A 22,621-nucleotide genomic window follows, 5' to 3' on the forward strand; every position below is an offset into this window, starting at 1 on the left:
ACATCAACATACTGGGTCAAAGCAGCCACATCAAATATAGTCAACAACAGCAGGGAGATGAAGTGTGAGAGAAAATACCCAGACTCTCTTATAAAATGGCTGAATTTTGTGAGTTGTTGAGTTCGGAAAAAACTTTGTGAAATGCTGTCCATGACAAATTCTTGATTATTTTGGCCTTCTTATAAATTTGCCATATGTTACACATTAAGTTCTTTCTTTCTTTGTGTAAAAAAAAAAATCCATTGTGTCCACTTGTCCCAGTGAGATGCATGTTGAGACCGTGGTGGTACTGGCAGTAAATTTGTTACAGGCCAGTCCAGCCTACATAAAAAAATACAGACAAAAAACTTGAAAATCTAGAGGGGAATGCCAATTGACTGAATGAATAACTTCTGGGTATGACAATCAAATGTGCTCCTACAAGCCCCAGGGAAATAAAATATCAAACGGAAGGTGTATAGGGGCTTGGGTTTCCCAAATAAACACTGGTTCCTCACAAATGATGTGGGCAGAATGACGGTGACAGCCACCTGTGTGCCATCCACCACCTCATTTAAGCCTTTATAAAAAGGGCGTCGTCACACCGATTTAAACTATACATTTATAGTTTACAGTGAAGATACAAGACGTTTCGCGGGGTCTGCAGTTTATTCATACACTTAACTGGGAGACCGGAGAATTGTAGAGTAACATCTGTCTTCATGATCGAAGAAAGTTTTATTTTGTTATATTCTCATGCTCCCCCTTTCTGGCTCATCCACATGAGCACTCTCACTTTCTCTCTCTGCTGTGAGTCAGCACACTTTTTTATGACTTGATGGTTTTTATAATGCCTTGATGTAGGGGGTGCCGCAGTCCATGGGCCTGTAACAACTACAACAGTTGGTGACATTATTTTTTTTCTTATCGTCTTATTGGACCAGAATTGGCCTCCAAACTAATCCCACCTCTTAAAAACATTCTCCACAGTGAAGAAGAAGAAAAAACATGTTTGTTTGTTTTTTTCCTGGAAGAGGGCTTTAAACGATTAATTTAATATCAGCAAGCTACTCAAAATCTGAACGGCAGTCATATTTAATGGAGCCCAGAGTATCCTCGCTTCATCTTCCTGGAAATGGCCGATGTGTGTGGTTTTTGTTCCTTTTCTGGTGTTTTTAGCAAATGTCAAAATAGTTATGGCTTCCTGTCGGGCAGGTTTACCTCGACTTGAATGACATTGCATGAATCCAAAGCACGAGAGGATGTACCATTGTTGTCGCTGTGGACATACTGGAAGCACATTACTTTTTGTTTGGTTTTCTTCTTGACATTATAATTCCACAATAATTCCTGCAGCCTGAGCCCAAGAAGTGCTCCAATCTGCTGTTTTTGATACTATTTCTTCATAATCAGTTTGTTTGGGTGTATTTTTTTTTCTTTTTCACTGTTTGCACAAAAAAAAGAAAGAAATAGGTGAATATAAAACCGTTTTGAACAGTGGGGTAAAATCACAGACAGCTGCTTCTAGCAAAGAATCACAGATATGCTTCATCAGCTGATACAGGTCGGGCCTGTGCTCAGTGGCGATGCACGCCGACGCTGTGTGCCAAAAGCAACAGGCCCAGACTGCTCCTACGCTAAAAGATCTCTCATATGCGGTTAACCTGCCGAAGCAAATGACATAATTCACAGAATGCCTTTTTTTGTTTCAGCATCGGTGGATTCCAACATGTCTGCCCCCGTGCCAATGTGTTTTGACGGGAGCACAAGATGAATCGGGGGACAGCAGGCTCACCCTCTGGGAGAACAATTTGTTTGCTCGTTAGCTTTAAGATTCTGTTTTATTTAGACATACATCTGCCATTGGCATTCGACTCTGTACCACTGGGACGAGGGGAAGAAGCCAAGTGAAGGACTTCCAGTCGGGGCCCGCTGTGTTGAGCTGAGCACACAGAACTCAAACAAGGCAAAAGAATATGTATAATATGCTAATTGTATTACTTTGCTCTACATTCCTTCCTTACAGTGTTGCGCTGTCTGCTTTGTGACAAAGTTGTTAAATAGATTTCATGAGTGAACTTGTATGTTTTGTCAGGCAGCATGAGCTCAGTGGCACTTAAAGTGTTATTCATTTAATCCTCTAAAGTCTCAGGGAAACGTATCCCAGCCCTGTATATAAGTACCTGCTGCAGTAATTGCTGCAAGCGTTTTGTCCCCCTGCAGTTTTAAATGAAAGGTTTGTTTCACTTCAACAGCAAATAGAGGAGAAAAATAGCCTCTGAGAAGGAGGGGTAGGTGTGTTTTGACTGCAGAACGTCCACCAAAGAGGATTAATGTTGAGATTAGATTAGAAAACCCTTTGATTAGAATTAAATGAATGCAGTTTTCAATATACAGTCAGCGCCACGCTATAGATCACCGTCCTCCGATTGCTGATACCGACACAGAAGCAAATGACTGTGCAATGTGAAACTCACGTTAGAGCGACTCAGAAAGAGCAGGCTTCACATACAGTAGATTATATATGTTTTATGAGCTCTCATCAAACCCACAGACATAAAACCGTCAACAGACGTTTACAGCAAACAGGCACAGACATGCAAGCTGTACTGTGTTTGCCTGCTGAGGAGAGTCACGTCTATAGGGAGAAGCTGAAGACCCACATGTTTCCCCCAAAGAGCTGAGTGGATCCCAAACCAAGGCTTAAAGACGACAATATCAGACAAATGCAGGACTTGTATTCAGGTTAGTGCAGTTGGAAGTTTAAAGTTAGACTGGCTGACTAGTCCTAAGGTAAGAAAACAAAGAAAACAGCCCAACTGAGTCAATTAAAGGACTCGCTGTTATCTTCTGTTTTCACACTGGACACAAACAGTCGCGTCCCAAAGAGAAGGAGACTGGAAGGCCTCTGCTTGTTTAACCTAAACATCCATCCTGGACCTCTTCCCCAGAGAGACTTTTCACGCTTCATAGTACCTCACCTCACTTACTCCTCGGCAGCTGTAGTCGGAGTGTGAACCACACCCCTCCTGATGGACCCCAGGGGACCTTATTTTCGGAAAAAAAAAAATGTACGGTAATGAACGGAGGGAGACAAATGATTCTATTGAAATTCAACCGGGATCAAAAGATGTATTTGTCTCACGTTATTCTTAAAGGTCCCATGGGGCAAACAGGAAGATGTGTGACTCCAGAGCTCTATATACTACAGCTGCCGAACAACATAATAACATAACATTATCATAATAACCTGCTTTCATTTTTTTTTCTCCATGCCTTCACGTTGCATGTTAAATAAATGATCAGGTCATAAAAAATAGAGTAAACGCACAGTGCGATTTCTGCCTCTCAAAACAATGAAAACAAAGGATGTTTATGAAGTAGCGTGGGATCATGGGAGCTGTTGTGTTCAGTGTCAAACAGGCACTGCAGCTGAAACTGATCGCGGGCGCGGTATTGTATTACAATTTTTATTTGTCCAACATTTAATCACTTTCGCCGGCTTCCCTCCTCGTTGTTACCTTGAACCATGTTATCTAACCAAGACACTGTGTTACACCAAAATAATGGCCTGGTCTGTATCCATGTCTGTGAGTCTGTCAAGCCTCTCAGAAATGTAAAAGTGAATTTCAATGACTCCTGCGTTTGTCTGCATGGTGACCCTTTGGCTCATCCTGAAGGACCTCCTCAGAACCCACTTCAACAACCAGTGGCTCATTGAAGACAGCCATACATCCACACTGTCCTTCAGGTCATGCGTCGACTCGAGCCAGCGAGGTGCATTCAGGTCGTGCCAACGCCCTCTGGCTGCGTGCGGAGGAGTTGCAGGGCTTCGGCTCCACCAACGGGCTCAGCTCGGCTCGGCTCGTCTCGGCTCCCCTCTTCTTCCTCCCTGAAGCTCGCCTTTCGTGCCACTGGTGCCGCGACTTGAACGCAGCCAATCTCTTCCCCCCGTGACGCCACCGAGGCTGGGCTCAGAGGGCTCGGATCATAATATTTAACACACCCACCCCCGGATGAACACTTGGACGGGAGACAAGGCGGCGTTGAGGGGCGGACGAACGACGAGCGGGATCGCTGCACCTGCCAGCCGCTCTCTGGTCTGACTTCAGCGGGGAAGGAAAGAAGGAAGGGAAGGGAGGGAGGAAGGAAGCGGGACCGCATCCAGGGAGCATCCGAGCGGCGTATCACCTGTTATTCTCCCGGAATTCTCACTTTCCTTTTCCTTCTTTTTCATTTCTTCATCTTTTTTTTTATTTATTTATTTTTCCTCCCAAACACTCTGAAGACAGCGTTTCTGTGGACTACACGAATCTCTCCTGTCACTTTCCCCCCATCCTGTAGACAGTCATGACACATTTTGACATCTCACTCCGGAGCAGATTTGAGGAAGACTATCGGCGCTTTTAACGGGGACACCCCCCCTTACCACCACCACCACCACCTGAACCTCCACCTCCAGCCTCGTTCCTGTTACCTCTTCTCTGCTGACACTGTATCCCCTCCAGCGAGGCGATGAATGAATGAGGAGCACTTCTTGAGCCGCTGCCAGTGAAGTGTCCGGGAGGATGTGTCGCTCCGTCCACCTGTCTGCGGAGGAAGAATCGGGACTATTGTAGACAAAAACAGTCGTAAAAAGAGAAAGAGAAATAAAGACTAGAGAGCTGCGGACATGGTGGAGTTGTCAACATAGGCTGACACGCAGTATGTGTGCGGTAAATCTTCAGACCAGCGTCGCTGCTTTGTCATCGCACAGCGCTGTTGGACATCCCTGTCGGTGCCGTGAGGTGCGCTGCGCTTAAAGCTTTCATCGTGTCAAGGCAGGGAAACAACAACACGTGAAGATGATTCTGTTCCGTAAATTCAGAGTGCTGATACTCATGGTGTTTCTGGTGGCGTGCACCATGCACATCATGATAGACTTGCTACCCAAACTGGAGAAGCGTGCGGCGGGAGCGGACGGCGCGGACGCCGGATGCCAGTGCGCCCACCACCCGGCCGGGGAGGCGCAGGGCTGGGGGAAGCAGCGCGCCAGGTCGGCGGCCGAAGCGGGCTGGCCTAACAAGCACACGCTGAGGATCCTGCAGGATTTCAGCAACGAGCCGAGCTCCAACCTCACGTCGCACTCCCTGGAGAAGATCACGGCGGCGGCGGACAGGGCGGACTCGTTCCGGCGGATGAGACCGTCGGCGGGGAAGGCGGAGGACCACAAGCCGCTCATCGGGGACGCGAGCGGGGCTCGGACGGTCCCCGCCCGCGGTGTGTCCCGGCTGTCCGCTCTGTTCGAGCATCCTCTGTACAAGGTTGACCTTCCTCCTCTCACGGACGATGACACCTTGTTTAACGTCAACACAGACATCAGGTTTTATCCCAGAGCAGCAGGGAACCAGGGATGGTAAGCTGATGGGAATGTGTTCAACTTAAAGAGGGGTTACAAGTGGGACTGTCACACTGCTTCATTTATGACTGCCGATGGGCTGCAAGTAAAGGACCCAAAGTAGCTGATATTTGTTCCATAAATACATAAAAGTAATCGGATTACTGTATTGAAGTAGCTGAATCAAATTCATTCTCATGCCCTCTAATATTGTTCATATTTACAATCAAATTAATCCGTTTTATGTCCATGTAGGCCTACAAATCATGAGGCATCCACCTGTGCACATATCTATCTATCTATCTATCTATCTATCTATCTATCTATCTATCTATCTATCTATCTATCTATCTATCTATCTGTCAGTTCCTTCCATCGCTTGCTGTCTCTCCTCTGCCTCCAGCATTATGTCCATTCATGCATAACCCACCCATCTCTCCTGTTGTCATGCCATCTTACCTTCCTAGGCACGCACCCTAGGGCTTCCCATCCCATAATACCAGTCAATAAAACTGCATTTTAACCTCTTAACAGTGACAAATCTACGTGTGCGCTCTGTGCCAGCACCAATTTGTCTGATACGGTCATTATAAGAGACTGTAATCATCAATTACGGGAACTAAAAATAATCTCATCAGGAATCTTGTTGAAAAGCCTCCACTCCTCTCCTCTCCTCTCTTCTCCTCGTTCATCAGGCACAATGAGGAGGCGAACGAGGAGGAGGAGGAGTTCACACCAACCGGAGAGGTGACGGCGGAGTCTTACCCCAACTGGCTGCGTTTCCACATCGGCATCAACCGCTACGAGCTGTACTCCAGACACAGTCCCGTGCTGGACGCCCTGCTCCAGGACCTGGTCACACAGAGGATCACCAGCGTGGGTGAGTCCAGTGTGTGTGTGTGTGTGTGTGTGTGTGTGTGTGTGTGTGTGTGTGTGTCGGAAGTGAAGGAGTTGGTGTAAAATGTGTAAATATTGGTTCAAACATTGATTGGTCATCGATGAAGTGTTGTCTGAGAACTGGTTGGATGTGGGTTGAAACAGCATAAAGAACCTGTGGCCTACAGTAATATGTGACTCCATCCTGTGATCCTGTGCAACTTCAGATGCTTTTCTACCCTGGCGAGAGTTAAAAAGCTGCAATGGTTACTCGATCAATCGACGATTCGATTGAAAGTAAATCATTTCATCCTCTAAGTCCAGTTGAACCAAAGACGCAAATTGATATCAACTAGTCTCTTTAGTCTCTGCAGATTTGTCAAGAGCATTTCTTCACCGTTTATCAGCATAGTTTATAGTTTATGGCCTGATAATGAAAATAAATCTTTAGTTGCAACCCTACAGGAAAAATCAATCTTCAAAAATAAAACCACATTAAATGTTGCAGTATCAGCCTTCAGCAGCAGAAAGTGTTTGATGATCTGTGTGCACCTGACCTGTCTGACTGTACAGTGAATCACAATGTGTGGGTTCCTCTTTGTGCAACATGACTGTGTTCACAATCGCACACATCTGGCTCCGGTACCTTTGTATTTCTGCTTGTGTGTGTTTTACGTTCAGCTGCCTCTCTCTCTCTCTCTCTCTCTCTCTCTCTCTCTCTCTCTCTCTCTCTCTCTCTCTCTCTCTCTCTCGGGGGCTCGATTCTAACAATCTATCTTTATCAAGTGTGTGTCGGTGTGTGAGAGAGCATGTGTGTCTCGAGCCAGCATGTTGGTTAAGATGTGTGTTTGGGCTTTATTAATGACTCAATCATTAATAGATCCCCTAAAGGTCCCAGTGCAGGAATGCAAGCGCTCCGTTTCACCCGAGCAACCTTGAACGAGAACATGTGCAGTGTTTGTAAACTGAAAGTGAGGATGGATGACGGATGGGTGGATGAGAAAGGTAGCACATGCCTTAGATACTCCACATAGCTGCTAAGACGTCTTCAGGAAAACTGAAAAATGGACACTTTGAAGAAGAATGTGTTTCCTTGTCCCTCAAAAACCCACTTTCAATTCAAATTTAATATGTCTCTCAAACTGGGCGATGACTAAGTGCAAATTTTTGCACGATAGAATGTGAGCTTGAGCATGAAGACATCAAATCTGAGAAATTCTGATCTGAAAATGGAGTACAGGAAAGAAAAAAAAAAAACCTTCAATCAAAGACAGACATCGAACAATAAAGTGATTCACCAACAGCAAAGAGTATGAATACAGCAGAGTACACGCGACAGACTCCTCATATCACGGGGAATTTGTTGAACAGAGCTTTACCGGTGGGTATAATGATCTCTGGGGACAGGAGGTACCTCTGGCCTGATTAGATCCAATATTATCAGCCGTTATTGGCCAATCACAGATAGATCAGTTTTGGCATATGTGTTTTCGGATATGTGCTGATGTGAAAACTTTTGAGATTTTGTCTCAGAAATTGGGGTGATTTACAAATATTACTTTCCGAGTGAAGTTCAGTGTTCCAGAGCATTGATGGTTTTCATATCAAGTTTACCGTTAAACTGCCAGATCTCCTGACTGCATCACATGTCAAAGCTGTCAGATAACCACTGCAAAAAAATGTGTGTTTATCATCCAGTATATCTGTTATCGTACAGACAGTGTTTTACTTTCTTATGTCAGGATCAGAATCAGACCCAAGAATCAAATGTAGGCTGGGCTGTAGTCCTGATGGTAATGACTCATATCTGCCATAGAGAGGGTGTGACACATCACAAATGTTGCTGTTAAGGTGTAACAGAACATGTTTGTTTGGTAGCATCCCTCCTATAAATATACTTTGTAATAGTCTTTCTAATGTCTCGTCTGATGGTGCCGTCTTGGCCAAATCTTCTGAGAAAAAGAGTGTGAAGATAAGTGAGACACATAACTGTGATAAACAATCCTGACCACAATATGAAGCAGATTATTTGGATTTCATTCAAACTGGACAGTGAAGACCAAAACTATCGTCCACTGCCGTTACATTTATCTCTTTGTGTGCCCAGAAAAAGAGTCACTTTGTCCACTGTCTTATTGTTATTTGTCCCTCCGTCTCCCACAGCTCACAGTCATCCGTGCTCCGCATCTCAGCCCATGCTCTCAGTAGTTTGTGTTTACGGCGTATAAACCGTCAATCTTTGCACAGACACACCTATGAAAACCTGTCTGCCTGCTGAAAAGAAAACCCAGGGTGTTTGTGTGCCTGCGAGCACGCATTACTAGCTTTTGTGCCCCATAATTGGTGCGCGCACACTCACCACTTATCTGTCTCACCACGACTGCTAAACAGAGACAGCATTAGAAAGTTTCCCTGTTCAGCGTTTTTCTGTGCTGTGCTGCCTCGCCCCCCCCTTTGTGTCTGTCTCTCTGTGGCCTTTTGTTCTGTCTTCAGCCGGGCCCATAAATCATAAGCACAGTAGCGCGCGGTGGCACAGGTGAGAGCAGGGTGGATTTATCATCACGGCACTGGGATGGGAAGGCGGATGTGATGATGCCGGGTGAGGCCTGGAGCTTTTTGTGAAAGGCCCAGGGAACGTGATGGTTTCGAGGCAGGGACGGGGGCAATCAGTTCATCTGTGGATGTGAGAGATAGATGGTTTGATCGACAGAGATGTTTGCGCGGGGACGCTGGACAGGTGGCCCTCAGGAGAGTCAGGAGAATGTCTCGTCGCAGCCATGTTTGATTGCATGTCAGCGCAGATGCAATCCAGAGAAACAATCAGCAGAGCTTTTTTTTCCCCCCACAAGGGGATTACCTTTTCGTAGTTTTTCAATTAGAAAACAAAATTTTTTACATAAACGTCCAGCAGCACCGAACAGGGAATTGAGGTCATTCCCTCAAGGATTGTGGCTTACGGACTGAAGGTCACAGCATTAAAACATAGGTCAGTCATCTGCAATCTCTCAGAGGTTTAAGGCCTCGCTGAACCAAGTTTAAAGATTATTCAGGGGGCACCATCCGCTTGACCTGGCTGCAGCAAATCTCTAATGCTCTCCGTGTATTCTTCGGCCGTACTCAATATCCGTCCTCTGTCGTGAAAGAAAAGACGCTGACCCGAGGTTATGTAGGATGTACTTTGTGCAACAGTGGATGTAAAACACGAAAGCTTTTGAAAATGAGTCACGGTAAATGGGGAGGCTTGCCAGCGGTGAGTAAAACAAAGTGAGACAGACAGAGCATAGCGGAGAGAATAAGAGGATGGCGTGTACAAACAAGGACGGGGAAGAAAGTGAGGGACGCAGCGTGAGAGTCAATAAACACGCAAGATAGTTACGAGCGGGGGGGAGGGGGGAGGGCAGCCAGCTACTCAGCAAGCAAGCCCGTCAATAAGTGGGTCCACTACAGGGGGCTTATGTTGATGTTGGGTTAGGCAGAAGCGCAGCATTGTGTAATATGCCCAAGTTAATGCGCTGTAATAAATGGGCAAATCCCCCGAAAGCCTGTCCATTATGACAGAAACACAAGGCATTTAGACAGGCCTGGCGGTTCCTTTGTCTGAGGCAAGAAGGAAGCTCACAGTTAGTCTCCGTCAGCCTCTGGGAGACACCGTGGTCATGACTGATCAGTCAGAGACATGTGCCCCGGCTCCTCCCCTAGGGTGCACGAGGTCAACGTGGTGGGAACGAGAAAAAGTGTTTGCGGAGAGTCAAACGTGCGCGAGCGATCACCGGCGCTGTGTGCGATCTGGGGGGTGGGGGGGGGGGGCTTACAGAGAAACATCTGGTCAGAATCAGGTCGGTTGTGCAGCATGAGCATGTACACACATGGATGGACACATGCAGGGGTCAATTAATTTTTTTCATGAACATGCATAATCAACAATTGCACTATGATGATCCTAGAGCAGGCTGATATTGCCTTAAAGTGGGAATCCAGTATTATTAAACCTGGGCCCAAATGATTCTTACTTACCAAATGTTTCAGAATCAGTCGAGTTGAAATCTCACAAGAGGCGAGTTGTTGCAGGAAGAAAATGGTGGAAACATGAAAGTAAGGGTGTGACGTTTGGCGTTTACTTTCAGGAACTGCCAGCAAGTATTTAAGTTCAAAGTCATGGCTGACTAACTGGTTTTAATAATCTAGATGAGGCAACAGCTAACACCTCATCATGAATAATACTTATTTCATATTTCTGGTTACAAAAGGGATGTTTGTAGGAATTGTGTCATAGTGTTGTCAGACACTTACATTAACAACCTCAGCAAACCTATATCTTTTGCGGTCACAGTCGCCCCAAAGGATTGCATTGCAGAGACGATCTGCTGGACCGATTCCAAAACCTTCGCTAAATACGAATCATTTACGCACTACAACATGTAAATATAAGACCTTGGTTAGAGTTACCCATTAAAATACCATAAGGATATGTTGCTGTATTGCGATAAACAATATATTATCCTACAACTGGGCGACAAAATCAAATACCTGAATTTTTTTATCCAAATACCTCAAAATCGATGTTGCCGTTTGTTTCATAAATAACCATCAGTAATGTAGAAATAAAGATTAAGTGGGTAAAATCCAGTGTTAGAACACGTAGAACAGTCAGGTAGGTTCAGAAAATTACATCACAGGAACCCACAGTCGCTCTGTCACATCAGCCTGTCCACTTCCACGTCCATCCCTCCATCAAACCTTCGACCTAGCCGTAGTTTTCAGCAGATGCTTTTCATGCCGCATCTTGCTCTCAGTCACACCCGGCTCCTAACAGCCACAGTTGCACTTTGATTGTACAGTGTCTGGCAAATTGGTCAGCAGATGTGATAGCTCTATTTTGTATTCATGCTAAATTGCGTTCTCCAAATTGGCAAATAACACAACAGCTGTGCATATGTGCGGGTGTATTTTGGGTGTGTTTATATATGTGTGTGTGTGTGTGTGTGTGTGTGTGTGTGTGTGTTTATGCTACAAATACTGATCTAACATCTTGATTGTTTTCCACCCAGCCATGAAATCAGGAGGCACCCAGCTGAAGTTGATCATGACGTTCCAGAACTACGGACAAGCGCTGTTCAAGCCCATGAAGTAAGTAGCACCGCAGCTGACGTGCATGCCACTGCAGATAGATTTACATATCGTATACCTACACCTCATCGTCTGCCGACATTGTCAGTGTTAGAGCACCCTTGTTAGGGCTTATAATAGCACCTTCTCTGCTTTTAACGCATTTCTAAGATTTCTAAGCAAATCTGCGTTTTCCCCCTAAAATAGCTAACGTCGGAAATCCGTTTGATACACTCGGTGTGATGCGCCCACTTGTAATGCATCTGTTTCAAGAGGGCTACGGGAAATCTCATCTGAACTGCTTTTTAATTAACATCAACAGGCTTATGTGTTAATTAAAATGAGCATTGAGCCATCGTGAAGACGTCTTTGGGGAGGCATACATGCCGGCAAAGGCGCATTGCGCATGAAATAAGGAAGTGCCCTCCTTCTCAGCTGTCTGAGTTTTGCCGGATGAATTCCCATGCCCACGCAGATAAACAGTGTCCAGGCCAACTGGGCTGCGATCAGAAGTAATTGCTCAGGAGCTCGGTTTTGATTGCAGTGAGATGCAGAGTGGTTATCTCCATAAGAGCCCCAACGGAGAGCATTAGATCGTGGGAGAGAGAGAGAGAGAGAGAGAGAGAGAGAGAGAGAGAGAGAGAGAAGGAGGTTTGTGTGTGCTCATGAAAGCTCAAGGCGCCATATCTCGACAACCTGCTCAGGTATAGTCTGTGGTGATCTTGCAGTCCCATACGTGGGAGGATAAGGAGTCCGAGCTTGAAATTGAATGATGAAAATGCTGCTGCTGAATATCTCCTCACTGTCAGGGCTTGATTTATGGAAAGGGCTGCAAGGTTTATTCAGACTTTATCCAGCTATTTTCATCTCCTTTTTTCACCTGAATACAGCTCAGCTTCATCCCTAAATATATACACAAAAACAGCAGTAATGTTTGAGAGCTGCATGTTTGACTGAGTCATTTCTCTTTGTCCTAACGTGGCGTATTATTCCAAGGTCAATCAGAGGATGAATTTTAAAACGTGAGGCATTGTTTACAACATTAGCCTCAGAGGATGTCCAAACAATGGCAATCTGAGCGTCTATTGTAGCTTTCATACACGCAAAACCTTTTAAGTCAACAACAGCTCCCAGTAGGCATCAGCAGCATGGTCATATCTGACAGGAACTGAGATTACCCCGTGTGTGTGCGTGTGTGTGCGTGTGTGTGCATGTGTGTTTGTTTATGTGAGTATTTTTGAGTAGCTATTAGACTGGACTAGGCGTTCAGGCGCTGCTTCAAGGCAATGCGGACAATCGGACAATATGTGCGCTCGCATACGAGCGGGAATGTGATGGCAGGACGGGTCAACGAAAGGGGGGAGAGGGTTGTGAGGTGTTGCCAGGCCGGGGGCTGTTGCTCTGAGCATCATGTGGCATTAACAGTATAAGGAGAAAGTCAGACTTTATCAGCAAGTCTTGTTAAAAGGCACATATGGAGGTTTCATACAGTTTTGTAAGGCAAATCGCAGATAATGACTATTAGAAATTCTAAAAATAATGAATACGCTTATCAAAACTGACGTTAGACTTAAATTAGCAGAATTTGACTTCTATTTCTGGATAATACAGTAGTGTGGTCACATTGTGTGGCCAAAAACTCTTAGTGGTTGGTAAGACAGAAAGTCAATAATTGGACATTTAAAACCCAATTGTAAACATTACGATTGATTTTATAAGACCTCACAGCTGAACCAATTAGGCCTACGCAGGTTATGCAGCAGTTCATAAGCATCACAATGCATTACACTGCTAATACAACCTCTACACTCCCTGTATCTATTTCAATTTATGAGCCCTCTAATGTTTCAGTGGACAGAAATCCTATTTCTTACACTGAATTGGGAAGGAGAGTCAGAAACAAACTTTATTGCAAAGTGGACCTTTAAACTTTAGAATAAGAGAAGTTAAGTGGAACTTCACTTCACTCAAAAAAATCAAAGCAGGTATTGTAATTGGTCTGTCCGGTGAGTTGGAAACTGTGAGAAGTAAAGTGCTGATTTCCTAAAGCATACAAGTAAAGCAGTCTGTCTCAGTTGCTGTCAGAAACAGTTTTGACAGTAATTGCACGTCAGTTTCTGAATTATATGCTACACAATCCGGCAGCTCTTTATTTAGCCTGTCATTTTTTATTTAAAGTCTTTGCTTTGACTGTCACTGTCATCTGTCTCCAGTGTTTACAGATATTATACAAAAGTCTTCAGAGCGGAAATACAAAAATATCAGAGTTTTTCTGTGAGAAACAATGTAGAAAAATAACCTTTGTTCTAATTTTGTTAAAGCGTATCATGAGGTTTTGTAGTTTCCATCATGGCATTGATGTGTCCCACTTTTATTTTCAGAACTGCAGTGCATTCTGGGTACAGTAGTTCAGAGCAACGCTGTGTTGCATTGTTTTCTCCTCACCTGTCCCATTGTGCAGCATCAAGTGGTGCTTCAAAGACGCTTTGATGTTTCGGGCCTCCTTTGAGCCGAATGCAAATATGCACACCAGCATGGACCAGGAGAATGCACGGGCTGACAGCTTGCCAGACACCTCCACACGAAGTTTCGTCTGTGCAGCTCTGGGGAAAAAAAGTTTGGAGTATCGTTTCATCTGTCAGACTAACTCTGTGATTGTGTTTGGTGATTTAAAGTGGGCGCCCACAGCGGGGTACAAGATGCTCTTTAGTTTCTCAAACTGCAATTTGGTGAAGTGTTGTAGATCACGAGAGCTTGTTTTCTCCCCACAACAAAGATCTCCTTGAATTTTTGTGCTTAAGCCAAATGTTGACGATGCATTGCTTCCCAAGAGTTATATTCAGATTTCCAAAGAATTACTGTACTTAAGAACAACTTAGGTACCAAGCACTTCACATTTCCATGAATCCACTAGTGTTGATGAGGAAATAGACAACTTTATTCCACTGCTTTTATATTTTATTATTTTAACAGTAATTGAATCAAAAATAAAAACACTAATCCTGATAATTAGAAAATGCCAAAATTCGAATACTTTCACTTGTTTACTTAAATACATTTATTGCCAGAAAACTACTTTTGATGTATTTAAATGTGCAGTGTGGAATGTTGTACTGCCAACTACCAGCGACAGCCGATTATCAGAGTAACATCCATGCTTGCAGTTAATGTAGCTTGTTAGCTCAGTTAACCGTGCAGTTACCTGGACTACTGTGGGGGAAAGAGGTTTTCCAGCCCAAGGCTTTAATATCTACTTAAGTAGATATTTCTGCAACCCAGTACACAGACGTCTTTGACACAACATCAAAACGGTTCTATCTTCACATTCTTTTGATAGATTTTAGCTAATTTCTTGATTTTTTTTTTTTTTTTTTTTGCTTAAATTCTTACATATTGTACCTTTAATATCAGATACTTTAAGACTTTTACACTAGAGTTATTCACAGTTTTTTTTAACACAATGACTTTTGAGTAATTTGTACAACACTGATTTCAAACACTAACAAAACAAGGTGTCTTGACTAATCAGGACCCATTGACCGCAAGAGTAAAAAGTAAATGACTTTTCTGGTGTCACCATGTGAAAATCTTTCCTTCAGCCAAGAAAGATTAATACATAATAGATTCCAAACCAAAGATGGGGATGTCAGATGGCTGTGAGTAAAAGGGTCAAAGTCTGTGGAGGAAGGAAGGAAGGAAGGAAGGGAAATGAAGTGGCAAATGAAAGAAAGAGACAGATGAAAAGCAGAGATAGACCAGAGGGGTTGGGGAGTGCTTATCGCTGCCAGCCTGTCAAGGAACTGGGTCTTCCAGCTGGAGCCAGGTTACAGGCCGAGTGGAGACCCTCTATGCCAGGCCTCCATGTCTGTATGGCTCAAGTCCCTGGTGTCCATCCTACCAGTCCTGTGCCAAGTTCCTGGTTTTGGTGTGTATACAGAGTCTTCATGTCATGCTAATTGGATTTGTCAGATGGAGGGTTGAGGGATTGAGAAGGGAGGTGTAAGCCTCAGATATGCAAAGGAAGAATTAATTTCTCCATCAAACGCTGCTTGACAAGCCCGTTTCCACCCCACCCCTCGCTTTGATTCTGTTGATAGTCTCACAGTTCAAAAATGGTTTACGCAACGCGAGAATAGCAGAAATGACTTTCATCGTCCCTGTTTGTTGTGTACATGCCCCAGTTGTGCCGAGAGCTGTTATATCAACGTGCAGGCTTCATTACATGCAAAGACATGTGTTAGAACATATATATAGGGCACACATGCCCATCCTTAAGCACCGTGGGGAATCGGCATACATCCTCCTCTGCATGAATTCGACCAGTTTTGACAAGCTTGCGCCAGTAAAGCCAGTGGGTTTGGCCACAGAGGCTCTTAGCAGCAGCACCCAAGAGGCTGCTTTATCATCTACTGGAGGGCTTCATCATATCTGCTGTGCCCCAGTTGGGTTATGACTGACACTCTGCCATGGATCTTCCCTCTGCAGATGGGAAAATCCCATTAGGACCAAAGCCATCTAACGTCCTCTAGAGCTAGCCTCTCACTGCTCAGGTTATTGATCTGATCATGAAAGATTGATGATTTTAGCATTGATTTGCATGCATTCATGTAAAGTGCAGCGGGAGGGACCACAGCTGTTCATAGAGTGCCTTTGATGGCTTGTGGTTTTTTATGGTAAGTTTACGCAGAGTTCACCTGCTTTCCTCCGTACGAGAGCTGCCATTTAATCTTCTCCGGTTGGAGAAGATTTTAGATTCATCCGCCGAGATCACAATCCTGTAAACTCCTGACTGGATAACAAGCATCTGTGGACCGAGTGACAATAACAGCCGCTTCACAGATTGAGTCGTCCATGTAGTTCTGTCGTAATCGTGAATAGAAACCCGACGAAAAGGATAATGGTGTCACACCGTGTCGGAAAAGATAAATCAAAGGAAGCCTCAGAAGATCCGTCCTGATCCAAACAAGTCCCTTTGTGGGGGAACATCTCATTTCATGGATAAACACATGCACATAAAAGAATGTGGGAACATACATGAACACCCACAAAATCCTCTCCTGAATTCATCCTCATTATATTAATCGTTCAAACCACATCCGTTTTCTCCTCATCTTTAGTATAACAGTGTTTCCATAAGGAGCTCCTGCAAGAATGTGGCCCGGCTCGCATAAGTGGGACACACTTTTTGAGAGGGCGCCGTCTGAGCTCATCTTTGGCTGTGTGCACAGATGAAGCATGTTACTATAGACAGCTGTTCGCACAGCTGCAGCACACACACGCACACACACATACATATGCACACAAGCTGCAGAGAGAAGGGCGCTGCAGGGGTTGTGGAGTTCGTGCACCCTCCATCACCCGAGGGCTCGGCAGTGGAAAAATCCGCGAGCAGCGAGCCGAGCCGCACCTGTAGCCGCTCAGTCAGAGTTGTGGGTATATTACACAGGAGGTGATGACTGCAGGCCTGCGCGCACAATAGAGAAGTAGCTCATTCACTCCAGACCACTCACCATTTAACACTCGCGGTAATGATTTCCACCGTGACGAGTCAAAAAGCCCCAGAGCGCATAAAGAGACCGTAAATGTGATGAAAGTTAAAATCTCCTCACATTAACTTCCTCGTTCACGATGAGGTTTTCTGACCTCAGTTCTTGCACATTATGAAGAGCTTCAGCTGAGTTGTCACATCTATCTTTTCACATGCTGACAGGTTATGTAAACTCTGGCTGCACTACTTCGCGGCTTCATCGGCCCTTTTCCGCCTGAGCGCTGTTTGGCAGGGGGAGACTCCTCAGGTTTTCAGCAGTCGTCCCATTGAGTCCACTCGTGTCTCACAAGCCCACTAGGCCAATCAGCCGGCAGGGGACAGAGCAGCTCGGGCTGCCAGGCAATTTGTCTGACCTGGCTGTTGAAATCACCGGCAATCTGTGGAGAGCAGGTGTGGGCAGAGATCGAGGAGGCTGTATATTAGTTTTAAACGTCTGTCCATCTGGTACCGTTGATTCTCTTTGTGTTTCCTCACTGCTGTGGTCGTATTTCACTGCTTGTGCAAAATATTGCTTTTATAGACAGAAACAGCCAAACGCTGCCCAACAGTGTCTGTACGACAGACAGTTTGGGTGTGTTGAGATCCATGTTAGGGTGAGTCATTACTTTTCTTGGTAATGTAATGAAACCAGGTGTTTCAAAAGGCTACATTTAGAATGCAATCAGCACATATTTAGTATTGAGCCTCATTATTTTTGGTTTACAGTGCAGGCTTCAGGCTAAGACGAGCTTTAAAACTTGAAACTAGTTTTCTAAAAACTCTTCAGAACTGCAGTGCTTCATTAAAAAAAGGGATGAGAGCAACAGCTAACTTTCCGGCCTGCTGTTTATTTAACATCAGACATGATTAATTAAGGCTAAATCTTTGATGCTATTCAATTGTAGTATAGCGCCCCAGCAAACTCAACATATTGGATGATTTCTCATCTTTGGGGGTAGTGTGGTCATTTCCACCGCAGTATGATTATTGTATTCTCATTTTACAGTAAAATTGCTGTAATTTCAATCACAGTGTTTCATGAGTAAATCTATATCATTACTGTGCAGTTCTACAGTTTTATTACTATTTTTCAATTACATTTTTTGCTGTTTTCTATTATAGTTTAGTATTGTAGTATTATAGTATTAGCGGTAAGTTTTTTCAGTTTCAGCATAGTGTTCTCATTTACAGTATCATTACTTTATGTCCAGTTACATTTTTATTACTGTTTTCCAAATACTGTTTTTCAGTTGCAAAACAGAACTCTGTTGAGCACAACGGAAGTCTGCCTCCCAGCACAAAACGTCCCCCTAAACGTAACAAAATGTCTCACCTACCCCTGACCATGTGTTTATCTAGTGTATTTGCCACAGCAACAATCTTTCCCTAAGCCGGGGAAATCAGACACAGAGAAGCATCTGAGGCGCAGATAATGTCCGCTGTCAAACATTATCTGCTGCTCTTTATCCCCCCTCCCTCTCTCTCCTACATTTTAGTGTCGCTACCTCAGACACACACACACAGATGTGCGCACACACACACACACACACAGTGAGAGCGCTGCGGTGTCGGGCGTTTGCAACATCTGTTTCTCATGCAGCTTTGTACTCGCAGCCAGGAGTGGACCAGGCTCAGTGGCTCCTCTTCAGGCCCTGGGCTCAGCAGACTCCCTCTGCAGGTCTTTAAGATTAATTTGGTTTTTAAGCTGCTCTAATGTGGCCGAGGATTGCTCATCTTACACGGCCTCTTCTCCCCCTTCCACGCTCCTCTTTCATCCTCTCCTGACCTCTCTCCTCCTTCTCCTTCTGTATTCCATCACTTAAAGAGCTTTGTGCCCTCCGGGTTCAGACGGATACTGCTGTAACCGCATTTACATTTACATTTTTACCATGTATGTACTGTAAGTTCCCTTTATTTATTTATTTATTTTTTTTTGCCCTCATGTCCACTTTTATTTATAATTCTCCAATTTCCATCCATGTGAACAAACGCTCTTAATGAAATTCTCCATCTCTCAGCTGCATACTGTGATGTTGCTTAGCAAATGAAGGGGGTTGTTTTGCATGTGTTTGAACTTGGAGTGTTTATAGCCGGGTAACCAAGCATGTATGTACATATTTACGCGCGCGTGTGTGTGTGGTTGTCCGGTGTACTCAGTGCGGGGGCGCTGTGATGCGGTGACCTCTTGTAGCCTGTGAGATGAGCCGGTTAATTAGTGCGATGCTTCAATAGTCTTGTAACCAGCTGCAGTCACATCTGCCGAGTCATCAGCACACACATGAACACACGTACACAGACACACACACACTTGCTGTTTGAGTTGAGATTGTCGAGCTTCGCAAAGTCTTCTGCGGAATGACGTTTTAATTGAAGTGTCAGTCATCTGTATGTGTTCTGTTTATTATCTGATTATGTCCATTAAAATGTGTGTTTGGGTGCAGCCACATGTTAAACACTTGCGCAAGCAGTCCTTTTTTTTTTATCATTCTCATCTGTCACAATTACCGCCGAATCCCCTCGCTGGATGTGTTCACAAGAAGTTACATCTATTCATGTTTGCATCTGCGTCTCAGTTCGATGTCTATTCTCGATTCGAGAGGTCGACAGTGCGGCGTCAGGCTCCGAACGTGCTCGCGTATCATCTCAAATCTCAAATAACTTTTTTTGACACACGCACACAGATGCCGAAACACAGAGGGACTGTCTTATTTTAGACTCCGGAGCCTTTAACTCCCCTCACACCCTCCCCGCTCGCACTTCACTTCACATAAAGACATCTCTCATGAATGTTTTACTAGGTCAGCTCCTGAGGAAGTGGCGTTTCTCATCACCATCCCTCCCTTCCTCCCGCTCTTCTGCCCGGCCCCTTTCTCTCTCCGTCTCCACCTCCCGCTCATGCTCCTTTTTGGACTTGTTTGTTTGATTCGCTGAGGCGGTGCTAATCCTCGGCTTGTCCCTCTCCTCTGTTCGGAGCCTCTCTGCTCTGTATTTTTAGATTCTCTCCGTTTTTCTCTCTAACAAGTGTTTATGCACACACAGTGTAATGTGGCAGCCCTAATCGTAATGTGATTACAGGCCAGCTGAGTTGCTGGAGATGATACTGTGAGTTGTGTGTGTGTGTGTGTGTGTAATTTTGGATTATGGTAATGATTCCAGTCATACCTCCAAATGGATGCACACTATGGACAGTTTTCAGCCTATACAATAACCGATAATCACCTGATTCTCATAACCATGGCTGATACAAATGAAATAATCAATAAATTAGATTTTTTGTATTTTGAAAAGAAGATCCTAACCTTCTCTTTATGCACGCGTGAGAGACAATAAGAGGCTAAGATGTAGTTGGCACCCTTGCTATTGACATAATTTTCCTTTGAAACAGTAACATCCGCAAGAAATAGTTTCCTTCTTCTTGTTTATATCTATTTATAAGGTAAATGTATTGGCGTGGATGTAAGCATGTGTGTATTTTGAAATTAAGTAGGCTCAGGTTTTTGCACATCAGCACATTCAATCTGAAAAGATGTATGTTTAATGACAAGATCAAGAAGTCTGTTAATAATATTTGAATGGAAAACCTATCTATTTCTAATCTATGTGTTCATGCCTGTGGGCCAGAGAGCGTGCGCCCCTCTGTCTTCCACCACATCCAAGTTGAATCCTATCTTTGCAGATGTGCATACTTGTTGTGGCTCCTGACCTTGTTTTTTGTGACTGCTTTTGCATGGTTATGTTGCTCAGCCAGCCTAACATATCATTATAGTCTAAAATACAGTACGGGGGGAATTCCTGAGCTTCCCGCGAGGAATGTCGCTGCCGCATTTGTCTGGAATGCTGAAAATTCATCTCGCTCCAGGAGATGAAATCTGGACGAGTGAGCGCTTCTTTCTATGAGCCAGGGGGAAAGGGGGCCAGACCTTTGACTTCTGGGATATTGTTTTGTGTACCTTCAGCAGCAGTGTCTGCCCGCAGTTACACAAAATAACCCAGATTGGTTCCCTTGAATGAGCACTCAGGAACGCTGAATTTAATTGTGGGGAATTTCCAAACGGCTAATTATCATCTAAGTGCCTCTGTGAATATACTACCTGTGATTAAGACCTTTGATTTACAGAGTTTATCCTGACATTTAGACAACAAGTTATTGTGCAACATGAAGTCTTGGTAATGGCCCCTTCTGTTTTTTGAATCCTAGTCTGTCTCCTACGCATAATGAGGATAATTGTCTGGCTTTGACTAACAAAAAGTGGCTGATTCTTTTTTATGCCTCCGCACTGGCAAACATCCACTTTAACTGAAGGATGAACTGACTAGATTCTGGTGGTCAAAGGTGAAGGTCACCATGACCTCGTTTATGGCCATAACCACAGAATTCATGCACTGTTTATCACAAAATTTCACCCAGACTTTGGATGTAAGCTGCAGGGTGACTGGTCGGTGGAGGCAGACTACTGAGGCAGTAATTCTGGTTTCATTACGGCAGTCTGAAAATGACAAAGCACACATGCTTCATTGTTACTTTGTCATTCAATCAACCGCCGCCCCTCGTCAATGGGACCACACGCACTGCACCACCCCTTACAACTGAGCCCCGTCATTAGATAACGACCTTTCCCAGGTAGATCTATCACATCCCACCTGAATGTCTCCCCAAGCTGAATGAATGAAACAACAGTCCTTCGACGGAGAGAAAGAGAGAACGCATTGTGGCCATGTAACTCAGGCCTTTGTGATACCATGCACAGAGGTTAATACAGCCATTGTGGGCCAGGCCCGTGCTTGTCTGAGCCTGTCCCTTGCAAGGTGGCAATTAGGCTGTGTGTGACTCCCCTATCCCCCTGACCGAGGCCAGCGGAGGGGGAGGAGAATGCAATCATTGTCCGGCAATTAAACCAGAGGAGGGTTCTCCCTGGCTTTGCCCATTGTCAGGACAGGGGGTGGGAGGGGCTGCAGTGGCCAGGTCTGGTATCACCGGCCCAGGGAGGCAGGAACCTGATCCAGGGGCCTGCCTGGGTCACCCATCCCACCCTCCTCTTTGCAGCTCTGGGCAGCAGTGATGCAGACAGAAGAGCCTCTGTGCTGGAGGTGCGGGGAGACTCTTAGTGTTGCTGCTGCTGGGAAGATTGTTCACAAAAGGAGTGCTGGTGGAGTCTCTGAGATATGGAAGCTCAGACAGTGTGTGTGTGTGTGTGTGTGTGTGTGTGTGTGTGTGTGTGTGTGTGTGTGTGTGTGTTGTCTGCATGTGTTACCTCCATTTGACCCTATTTCAAGTACGTTAGACACAACAAACGACGGAGTTGACATCTGTTAACAGAAGTATGATGCAAAAAAATAGCAATCTCAACAGTTTAACTAGTAGACTTTGTGTACTACATCCCTCGTGGGTCATTATACAGCAGCATTAGTAGTTGTAGAGGCTGTTTGTATCAGTAGATAGCATATTTCAGGTAGCAGCTGTCGTCCCAGTGGAACGGTCAACGTGTAGGCAGGTGGTGAGTCTCACAAAAATGCCCTGTTATCTTAGATTCTGCATTGCGGACAGCCAGCTCCATCTGTGTGCAGGGCTGCAACTAACCATATTTTCGTGAAGGATTAAGCTTCTGATTAATTTCATGATTAGTCATTTAAAAACTGCCCCAAACTTTTGAAAAGTGCTTATCACAACCTCCCAGAGCCAAGAGTGATGTCTGCAAGTTGTTTCTTTTGTTCAACCAGTGCTCCAAAACCCAAAGAATCCTCATTTGCCATCATAA

The 22,621-nt window shown here is 44.7% G+C and overlaps 1 protein-coding gene across 1 annotated transcript in view; it reads left to right on the plus strand.

Annotated features, from left to right (window-relative positions):
* Positions 1 to 1,691: 1,691 nt before the first annotated feature.
* Positions 1,692 to 22,621, plus strand: part of fam20ca (FAM20C golgi associated secretory pathway kinase a) — a 40,199-nt gene continuing 19,269 nt past the window's right edge. Inside the window, exons 1-3 of the mRNA XM_037088984.1 lie at positions 1,692 to 5,374; positions 6,052 to 6,236; positions 11,281 to 11,359. Of these exons, the coding sequence (XP_036944879.1) occupies positions 4,824 to 5,374; positions 6,052 to 6,236; positions 11,281 to 11,359 (815 nt within the window). The 5' untranslated portion in view covers positions 1,692 to 4,823. The remainder of the gene's footprint in view (positions 5,375 to 6,051; positions 6,237 to 11,280; positions 11,360 to 22,621) is intronic.

The sequence above is a fragment of the Acanthopagrus latus genome, chromosome 23 (genome assembly GCF_904848185.1).
Source record: "Acanthopagrus latus isolate v.2019 chromosome 23, fAcaLat1.1, whole genome shotgun sequence".
Classification (NCBI taxonomy): domain Eukaryota; kingdom Metazoa; phylum Chordata; class Actinopteri; order Spariformes; family Sparidae; genus Acanthopagrus; species Acanthopagrus latus.